At 38.9% G+C, this 11,122-nt stretch overlaps 1 protein-coding gene across 1 annotated transcript in view; it reads left to right on the plus strand.

Annotated features, from left to right (window-relative positions):
• LOC103272579 (dynein heavy chain 12, axonemal-like) overlaps positions 1 to 10,180 on the plus strand; it is a 24,351-nt gene extending 14,171 nt beyond the window's left edge. Inside the window, exons 4-7 of the mRNA XM_008070065.1 lie at positions 6,523 to 6,712; positions 8,886 to 8,958; positions 9,562 to 9,720; positions 9,955 to 10,180. Of these exons, the coding sequence (XP_008068256.1) occupies positions 6,523 to 6,712; positions 8,886 to 8,958; positions 9,562 to 9,720; positions 9,955 to 10,180 (648 nt within the window). The remainder of the gene's footprint in view (positions 1 to 6,522; positions 6,713 to 8,885; positions 8,959 to 9,561; positions 9,721 to 9,954) is intronic.
• The last annotated feature ends 942 nt before the right edge of the window (positions 10,181 to 11,122 follow it).

Here is an 11,122-nt window from a genome sequence, read left to right on the forward strand (position 1 = left end):
CTCACTCTGTCGCCCAGACTGGAGTGCAGTGGCCGCTGCTCCCAGCCACTGCAGCCTCGACCTTCTGGGCTCCAGTGATTCCACCTCAGCCTTCCAAGTAGCCGGAATTACAGGCATGCACTACCACACCCGGCTGATTTTTTGATTTATTGTAGAGATGAGGTCTTGTTGCCCAGGCGGGTCTTGAACCCGCAAGCTCAGGCAATCCACTCACCTCAGCCTCCCAAAGGCGTGGGATTACAGGCTGAGCCACCGAGCCCGGCTATTATATGATAATTTTATTCAAGTCTAGTTTCTTAGATAATATTTCAGAGCTTGACTCTGACTTGCTTTATAGAATTGCTATAGGTCTGGGGGATTCAGAAAATATCTTTGTAATTTATAAAATACTTAATAAATGTCTAATATATACTCGGTCCTGTGCTAGATGCCAAATAATCAAAGTATTGTTTATTTTTTGCAACATGTAGTCATCAGGTAAATAAAATATGTAATGTAATAATCAAGTAACATGTAATCAACATATAATAATCAAGTAAACAAAATATTGCTTATTTTTAATGTTGTTTAACAAATAAGCAAAATTGTGATAAGTACTACGAAGGAAATACAGGGTAATATGACAGAGAGTAACTGGTGAGGGAGTGGGGCTGTATTAGGTAGGTGGTCAAAGAAGGCATCTCTGAGTTGGTGACATTTATGGAGATCTGGATGGCAGAAAGGAGCCAGCCATGAAAAGACCTGGACTTGAGAACTTCTCAACCAGGCGACCAGCTAAGTTTAAGTTACCTGAGGGAGAAAACAATTTGGTATGTTCCAGGAACTGACAGGCCAGCTTGGCTAGATGCTTCCACCTCAGGCTCTTGAGTAGCTGAGAATACCATGCACAATTAATTTTGTTTTTTTTTGTAGAGATGAAATCTCGCTATCTTGCCTAGGCTGGTCTCAAACTCCTGGGCTCAAGCTGTCTTGGTCCCCCAGTGTGCTGGGATTACAAGAGTGAGCCACTGTACCCATGTTAATTTACTTTTAGTGGTAAAAAGTCACCTTGACAATGTGAAAAAAACCCACTTAGATACTTTGAAAAATGAACTGTGGCTAAGGCTAGGATACAAAGAAGGAAGATCCAGTTAGTTGTAGAAGAAAATCTAGATGAAAGAGAATTGTAGTTTAGACTAGAGTGATAGCAATAGAACTAGAGAGAAATTGTTAGACTTGAGATATATCTTGAATGTAGACATGACAGACTAGTTGATAACTTGGATATGGAGGGTGAGGAAAAGAGGAACCAAGGATGACTCTTAAGGCTTTGGCTTGATTTTACAGCATAATTGGTGGGAGAGAATGCGAGGGTATAGGACCAGGTTCATTACTAGATAGAGGTCAATCCACTGATATAGTGAGGTATTGGAGACTATCACAAAACTTTTAAAACTAAACCATCATAGCCAGGCTCGGTGGCTCAGCCTGTAATCCCGCGCCTTTGGGAGCCTGAGGTGAGTGGATTGCCTGAGCCTGCGGGTTCAAGACCCACCTGGGCAGCAAGACCTCATCTCTACAACAAATAAAAAAATCAGCCGGGCGTGGTAGCGCATGCCTGTAATTCCGGCTACTTGGAAGGCTGAGGCGGAAGGATTGCCGGAGCCCAGCAGGTCGAGGCTGGGCGACAGAGTGAGACTCCATCTCAAAAAAAAAAACCCAAAAAAAACCCTAAAGTCATTAATGGAGTAGACATTGAAATTTACCCTCTGGAAGAATTTTGGAGTGAGTAATTAATTGAAAAAAAAATTAAAAGAAAGAGACAAAAGGCCAGGTATAGTGGCTCACGCAAGTAATCCCAGCACTTTGGGAGGCAGAGCAGGGAGGATTGTTTGAGGCCAGGAGTTCAAGATTAGCCTGGGCAACATAGTGAAACCCCTCTCTATATATAAAAAATTATCTGGGCATAGTGGTATGTGCCTGTAGTCCTAGCTACTTGGGAGGCTGAGGTGGAAGGATCACTTGAACGCTGGAGATCAAGGTTACAGTGAACTGTGATTTGCACCACTGCACTCCAACCGGGGCAACAGAGTAAAAAAAAAAAAAAGTAAGATAAAATGTCTATTTATTTTACTAATTTTTTGAGAATACTTTTAGACTTACAGAAAAATTGCGAAAGGAGTATAAATAATTTTCCTATATGCTTTATCTGTTTCCATAATGTTAAAATGTTTGCCTGGCTGGGCACGGTGGTTCATGCCTATAATCCCAGCGCTTTGGGAGGCCAAGGTGAGAGAATTGCCTTAGCCCACGGGTTTGAGACCAGCCTGGGAAACTTGGTGAGACCTCGTCTCTACAATGAATAAAATAATTAACTGGACATGGTAGCATATGCCTGTAGTTAGCTACTTGGAAGGCTGAGGTGGAAGAATCACCTGAGCCTTTAGCGTGCCACTGTACTCCAGCCTGGGCAAGAGTGCGACTCTGACTCAAAAAAAAAAAAAATCTGCCTGAAGCAATAATTACTATGGTTGTTGCCAAATAGTAATTTTCCCACCATTCTACATTTTTTAGTTGGAATTTTATAGTAAGGAAGAACTTTACCCTTTTCCTAATTAATTAATTAATTCATATTAGTATGAACTTTGCATTCTGATTTTAGCCACTGGATTATAATGTGTAATCATTATTAATTTATTTTTATTTAAAATTTTTTTCAGAGACAGAGTCTTGCTTTGTTACCCAGGCTGGAGTGCAGTGGCATTATCATAGCTCACTGCAGCCTTGAATTCCTGGTCTCAAGTGATCCTTTGTCTCAGCCTCCTGAGTAGCTGGGATTACAGGCATGAACCACCATGTCTGGCTTTATTATTATTAATTTTGATGTTCGGTTGTACTAGATTTCGCCAGTAAGAGCCCTTCACATTGACTCATACGTCTGTGTTTTGCATATCCCATTATCCTTTGAGTATTCCCTTTCTGGCATAATAAGATGTTCCAGGATCATCCTGTACTTTTCTTGTTTTAGCCCTGGAATCATTTCTCCAAGGATGTCTGTCTCCTTTTAGTGGAGAATGGTGTTTAGAAACCATGAGATGAATGTTATTTTCATGTCACTGAATATCATATCATATCCTTGATACTGAGTGTCATTGCTTCTTGGCTTTCTGAGCAGAAAAGTTGAGGAAATAATTTTTTTCACTATCTCTGAAAAGTCATGGATTCATACTGATGCCTCCTATTCCAATTCAACATTGCAGGATTCATTTTAGTCTTCCCCTTCCTGTATTTGTAGCTCCCTTCTCTGACAGTGAGGAATCTGGCCTCACATTATCCACAATGTTTACTTATTTTGTTAAATCCTAGAATATATATAAATAGTTTCAAAGTTGCAAACTAACATTACTGTGAAAAACAAACATACTCATTGTAGTTCAGTATTTGAATATAGTTTTTTTAATACTTAGCCTGAGGATATATGATTCAAATACAGTTTTCAAAAGTTACTTTGGTTAGCTACCCCCCTTCTCAGTGTGACTAGGTTATTAATTTGAGATCCAGTTAGGTGTATTTGTTTCTGTTTGCTTTCATTTAAGTATCTTTCTTCTCCCCATCCTTGTTGATTTTCTTTTTTTTTTTTAGATGGGAAAATATAGGTTACTTAGAAAGTAAGTTACAGAGAGAGAGAAGAGAGAGGAGATTCACCTCCCCGTGGTAGGGGAGGGGGCCAAAGTCAGGAAAACCCATTTTCTTTACTTATAAAGCATGTGAAACAATAACAGAAGGTTTGAATGTCAGGACTATACCTAAAGGTATACTCAGAGAAGTGTCTCACATCCCTTCTACCCTGTTCCCATGCCTCCATACTTTGTACCCATTCCAATCCTTTCCTTTTTTTTTTTTTTTATATTGTAGAGTTGGGCAACCTCCTTGGGTCCCCTCCCACTGTGGGAGCTTTTCTGTCCTCTCAATAAATTCTGCTTTCTAAAAAAGAAAAGAAAAGAAAATTGTAGAGTTGTATTCAAGTGAGGATTTACTACAAATAAGTGAGTTGCATTCAGGTGAAGGCTGGGCTTCCAGGGGGCCTTTCTTCCCCTGATAGTGGACCAGGTACCCAGTGAGTTGTTACATGCCTGCCTCCCTTCTCTAGCAGTATACAGTATCTGTTGATCCACCCTTGTGCTCATATGACCAGTGATCAGAGCCTGCTTATGAGTAAGAACATGCAGTATTCTGTTATTTGTTTCTGTGATAGTTCACTTAGTATGATGATCTCTAGGTGCATCCATGTTGTTGCAAAGGCCATGATTTTATTATTATTATTATTATTATTATTATTATTATTTGAGTTGGAGTCTCACTCTGTCACCCAGACTGGAGTGCAGTGGCTGCTCCTAGCCACCGCTGCCTCGACCTGCTGGACTCCGGCGATCCTTCTGCCTCAGCCTTCCAAGTAGCTGGAACTACAGGTGCACGCTACCACACCCGGCTAATTTTTTTGATTTTATTGTAGAGATGAGGTCTCGCCTGCTCAGGTGGGTCTCGAACCTGCGGGCTCAGGCAATCCACTCACCTCAGCCTCCCAAAGGTGCAGGATTACAGGCAGAGCCACCGAGCCCGGCGATTTTATTATTCTTTATGACTGCATAACATTCCATCATGTATTTATATCACATTTGCTTTACCCAGTCCACTTTCGATGGGCATTTGGGTAGGTTCCATATTTTTGCTATCATGAATAGTGCTGCAATAAACATATGTGTGCAGGTGTCTTTTTGGTAGAGCTATTTATGATCCTCTGAGTATATTCCCAGAAGAGGAATTGCTGGATCATATGGAAGCTCAATTTTTAGTTCTTTGAGAAATCATTACACTACTTTCCACAAAGGTTGAACAAACTTGCATTTCCACTAAAAGTGCAGAAGTGTTCCCTTTACTCTGTAGCCACACCAGCTCCTGTTTTTTTGGGGGGAGGGGTTGGTTTTTTTTTTTGACTTTTTAATGATAGTCACCCTTACCAGTGTTAGGTGGTATCTCATTATAGTTTTGATTTGCATTTCTCTGATGATTAGTGAGGCTGAGCATTTTTTCTTGTGTTTGTTGGCTGCTTATATGTCTTCCTTTGAGAAATGTCTGTTCATATCCTTTGCCCACTTTTTATTGGCCAACCTATTCCTTTTATATAACCAATCTCATTAATTTCTACTTTATCCTTCCTGTATTTAATTTTTCAGAAATGAACAGGTATATTTTATTTCCTTCTTGTTTCTTTTTCTTTTTTTTTTTTTGAGTTGGAGTCTCACTCTGTCGCCCAGACTGGAGTGCAGTGGCCGCTGCTCCCGGCCACTGCAGCCTCGACCTGCTGGGCTCCAGCGATCCTTCTGCCTCAGCCTTCCAAGTAGCTGGAACTACAGGCGCGCGCTATCACACCCGGCTAATTTTTGATTTATTGTAGAGATGAGGTCTCGCCAAATTGCCCAGGCAGATCTCAAACCCATGGGCTCAGGCAATCCACTCACCTCAGCCTCCCAAAGCGCGGGATTACAGGCTGAGTCATCGAGCCCGACTCCTTTTTTCTTACACAAAATGCATCATATTATAGATACTCTTGCATTTTATCTTTAACTTAACTATATATCCTAGAAATCACTTCATATTAATTCATAGAAATCTTCATTATTTTTCTTTATTCCTGAAGAGAACACCAGTGTGTGGATACATTATAATTTATTTATCCAATCTCAAATGTTTTCAATATTGTGTTTCAATGAATAACCTTGTATATGTGTATTTGCATTTTTTTGAAGGTATATTTTCAATTTCTAAAAGTAGAACTACACTATATAGTATTGCTAGACATTTACAAAATTTCTCTTCAATAGGGTTGTGCTAATTTGCATTTCTCTTAAAAGTGTTTTTTCTGATACCTAGGCACAGAAAAATAATTTATGTTTCTACTAGCAATTTATGATTGTATTTGCTTCCCCGTAGTCTAACTAATAGAATATGGAGGTCATAGTTTTCAATTTTTTGTCAATCTGTTAGGTGAGAAATGATATCTCAAGGTAGTTTAAATTTGCTTTCTGTAATTATGAATGAGATTAAGCATCTTTTTATATGGTTAAGGACCAATTTATTTATGAATGTATGGATTGATTGATTGATTGAGTTGAGATCTCTCACTGTTGCCCAGGTTGGAGTGTACAGCTCGCTGCAGCCTCGACTTCTTGGGTTCAGGTGATTCTTCTGCTTTAGCTTCCCAAGTAACTGGGACTTGTAGGCACATACCCCCCCCCTGGCTACTTTTTTTTTTTTTTTGCAGCGATGATGTCTCTCTATGTTGCCTAGGCTGGTGTCAAAGTCCTGGGCTCAAGCAATCCTTCTGCCTTGGCCTCCCAAAGTGCTAAGATTACAGGTGTGAGCACCATGACCCACCCCAGAATTTTTTTATTCCAAAATGTTGCTTTGGGAAGAAAGCTCAGGAGTTACACTGAAATGCTACAACCATGCCGAACAAATAATTTTTTCTTATTGTGTTCTTAGTTCCACTATATTTTTATGAAGCAATGTGTAGAAAGTAGTCCTATAGTACCTATTCAACAGGAATGGCTGGATCATATGTTAATGCTGATACCCAAGTCTTTAAAGGAAGGAAAAGAAAGAGAAGACCTTCTTGAAAGTCTCATAAATGAGGTGTCAAGTGACTTTGAAAACAGCATGAAGAGATATTTGGGTAGGTAGCATTTAACCTGCGACCCCCCCCCCCATTGAATCAAAAGTAGAAATAAGCAAAACAAATAATGAACATTGTATATTTAATAATTTATTTGTTTTTTGAGTTGGAGTCTCACTCTGTCATCCAGACTGGAGTGCAGGGATGCTCACGGCTACTGCAGCTTCGACCTGCTGGGCTCAGGCGATCCTTCTGCCTTAGCCTTTCAAGGCTGGAACTACAGGCATGCATCACCACACCTGGCTCGCTTTTTTTGTTTTATTGTAGAGATGAAGTCTCACCAAGTTGTCCAGGCGGGTCTTGAACCTTGTGGGCTCAGACAATCCTCTCACCTCAGCCTCCCAAAGTGCTGGGATTATAGGCATGAGTCACCACTCCCAGCCCGTTTATTTTTTGAGTTGGGGTCTCACTCTGTAATTTATGCTGGAGTGCAGTGGTAAGCTTATAGCCACACAACCTTGACCTGCTGGACTCAAGCAATCCTTCTGTCTCAGCCTTCCAAGTAGCTGTAGCCACAGGCATGCGCCACCACACCTGGCTAATTTTTTGATTGATTGTAGAGATGAGGTCTCATCATGTTTCCCTGGCTGGTTTCGAACCTCTGGGCTCAGGCAATCCTCTCGCCTATGCCTCCCAAAGTGCTGGAATTACAGGCGTGAGCCACCACACCTACCTCTCCCTTTCCCCCTCCCCCTTCTCCTTCCTGTCCCTTTCACTCCTCCCTCCCTTCTTTTCAGTCAGGGTCTAACTCTCACTCAGGCTGAAGTACAGTGGCACATTCATGACTTACCACACAGCCTTAACCTCTTGGACTCAGAGGGCTATTCTTCCGCCTCAACTTCCCAAGTAGCAGGGACTACAGGTGCATGCCACTATGCTTGGCTAATTGCTGTTTTTTTAAGAGAAAAGGTCTTGTTTTGTTGCCTAGGCTGGTCTCAAACTCCTAGGCTGAAGCAATATTTCCACCTCAGCCTCCCAAAGTGGTGGAATTACAGGCGTGAACCATTGTGCCTGGCCTTATATATTTATTATATATATATTATTTTTATATAAAGTTTTTATTTAGGGTCCATAATGTAGTCAGAATTCTTGTTTATTATTTGTTTATAGCTCTTTGATTTTTAATAAAATTATCTTTACAATTTTAGCTATGCTAAAATTTGTCAGCAAATATTAATGTATGTTAAAGCTTTATTAAGGGCTTAATCTTTGCAATTTTTAAATTTTAAATAGAGACGTGGTCTCACTATGTTGCCCAGGCTAATTTTGAACTCCTAGATTCAAGCAATCCTCCTGAATAAATTTGTTTTCTTTTTTTAAATTGACAAAAAATTGTATATGTTTATCATGTACAATATGTTGTTTTCAAATATGTATATATTGTGGAATGGCTAAATTGAGCAAATCAACATATACATTACCTCACTCACTTATTTTTCCATAGTGAGAACACTTAACATCTACTCAGCAATTTTCAAAAATACAATACTTTTTTTTTTTTTTTGAGTTGTAATCTCACTCTGTCGGCCAGGCTGGAGTGCAGTGGCATGCTCATGGCCACTGCAGCCTCAACCTGCTGGGCCCAGGCAATCCTTCCACCTCAGCCTTCCAAGTAGCTGTAACCACAGGCGCGCTCACTACAATGCCTGGCTACTTTTTTGTGTGTTTGTGTGATTTATTGTAGAGACAGTATCTCGCCAAGTTGTTCAGGCTGGTCTTGAACCTCTAGGCTCAGACAATTCTCTAGTCTCTGCCTCCCAAAGTTCTGGGATTACAGGCATGAGCCACTGTGCCTGGCTACATTGTTATTAACTAGTCACCATGTTGTACAATAAGCTTATTGAAATTTTTCCTTCTATATAACTGAAATTTTGTATCCTTTGACCAACATCCTCCAAACCCTGGTAAACACCATGGTTAATTTTTCTTAAATGGCCATGCCAGTGACTTTTGAGTAGATAGACTGCAAAAACAAAAACAAAACAAAACAAAAAACTGAGAACTTAGTAAAGCATTTCTGTATCTGAACCCAAAATAGTACCAAGAGCTTGATTTTCTTTCAAATAAAAGAGTTTTTTCTTATTCTCATTTGAATGCACAGTATGCAGAAACTTTGGTATGAATAGGTCTTGCAAAGATTTTCAAGAATTATTCATATATTTATGTATTTTAGTGCAGAGTGTTCTTGTGAAACCACCAGTTAAATGGCTTGAAGATGAAGGTGGTCCTTTACCTGAATCTCCTGTGTGAGTAAATTATTGATAAAATAGTACTTCGTCTAGTTTTTGATACAGATTGAAAATAAACTGATCTTGCATTCAAGTCTACAATTGTGAAGCTCAAAGGTATTTTGAACACATCTAAAACAAGTGTTAGTTGTTTTTTTCATTTGTTTTTTTCCTGAGAGTTATCCTCTATCCTATGCTTATTCAGTTCTGCATACATAACTAGGGGACCTTTATAAATGCGTAGCTCAACTTGGCCTTGAGTATGCTTTGGTGTATGCCAGATAGATTTCTCCAACCATTTTCCCTAGTCCTAAAGACTGTGTTCTTTCATCTCTACCTGAGGTAACTGAGCCAGAGTACAGTGGAAGTTAGCAGGGCCTGGCACATCAGTCTGCCTTACTCACAGATTATTTCTGTTCTCTCTGAGGATAATGCACTTTAGAGATTTTGGTGTGTTTTATTAATTGTATATATCCCAAGGCTCCCATTGCTAACCGTAGATCCCTCTTCTCAACTCCTAGTTTTGTCACTTTAATACTTATTGCATATCATAAACATTATTGCCTATAATTTAGAGTGTATTGTTTTAATCATGTTTGATATGGTGTTTTGCTTTTCCAGAGTCCTAGATTATTCTAATCCTTGGCATTCTAGCTATGTGCAGGCAAGAAATCAAATATTATCCAACTTGCACATTGTTCATCCAACTATGAAAATATTACTGGACCTTGGCTATAAAACATTTGCTGATACAGTTTTGCTGGACTTAACAGGAATTAGGTAAAATTCTGCATTTATTAGTTAAAATTTAAAATTGGAATGTCTCCTTGCTTGAGTCTATATTTTTGATTAATAATTAATTTGTTAATAATTTTTTAGGCTGATTCCTAAATCTTGAAAACTTTTCTTTAGATTTTAGATTTAAAACTTTTTATCATATTTGTTTCAACTAGTGTGAACAAGACCAATATTTATCATTTGCTTCAAATCATTTTTTCTTTTTCTCATAAATAGAGCTAAAGGCCCAATTGATTGTGAATTACTGAAAACTGATCTGTCGATACAAGCTAGAAAAGCAGAAGAGAAGATAATGAATACATGGTATCCAAAGGTTATAAACCTCTTTACCAAGAAGGAGGCATTAGAAGGTATTAAGCCTGAAAAATTGGATGCATTTTATAATTGTGTTTCCACACTTATGTCAAATCAGGTAAATGCATTTTATATATATGTCAAATGATATTATTAAATTTAGTTTAGTATTTTAAGTATAATTCTATTTAAACATAGTACTAAGTAATTATTTTGAAATAAGTTAAGAAAAATATTTACCCTGTAATTATATTTAAATAAGTTTAGCAGAAAAATCCTGAATTCCTGAAGCAATCTAAAATGAGAGGAAAGTCTAGAAGCATGTGTCAGTATTGTGAGCGATGACTTGACTCATGCCTAAGGGCTATAAACTAATTATAACTTTATTGTAGTATGTTAACAAAAGAACTCTCCTAATAACACATTTTTTTTTTATTAATCAGTATTTTTTATTATGGTTTTGTGGGGTACAGTTAAGGGTTAGGTGTACAATTACGTTTCATTCAGGCACCCTGTTGATAAGAGGTGTTTTCCCATCCCCCGACATATATTTACTACTGTTAATCCCATCCCCCTCCCCCCCATAGTTTCCCAGTACCGTCAGTCATTTTCTTATAGTATTACATTGGATGTTCAAGGTCCATTATATGAGTGAGAACATGTGATACTCAGATCTTTGTTTCTGTGAGAGGTCACTCAGTATTATAGACTCTAGTTCCATCCAGGTTGCTGCGAAATTCATGATTTTGTTCTTTTTTATGGCTGCGTAGTATTCCATCGTGTATATGTACCACAGTTTTTTAATCCAGTCCTCTTTTGATGGGCAGCATGGTTGTTTCCAGGTTCTTGCTATTGTGAACAACGCTGCAATAAACATACGTGTGCAGGTATCTTTTTTATAGAGTGATTTGTGTTCTTCAGGGTATATTCCCAGTAGGGGGATTGCAGGGTCATATGGAAGGTCAATTTTTAGAGCTTTTAGGAATCGCCACACTGCTTTCCACAGAGGTTGCACTAGTTTACACTCCCACCAACAGTGTAGAAGTGTTCCCTTTTCACCACATCCTCTCCAGCAGCTGTTATTTTTTGA

Source organism: Carlito syrichta, unplaced genomic scaffold (assembly GCF_000164805.1).
Source record: "Carlito syrichta isolate Samal-C Ts95f unplaced genomic scaffold, Tarsius_syrichta-2.0.1 Scaffold111536, whole genome shotgun sequence".
NCBI lineage: Eukaryota > Metazoa > Chordata > Mammalia > Primates > Tarsiidae > Carlito > Carlito syrichta.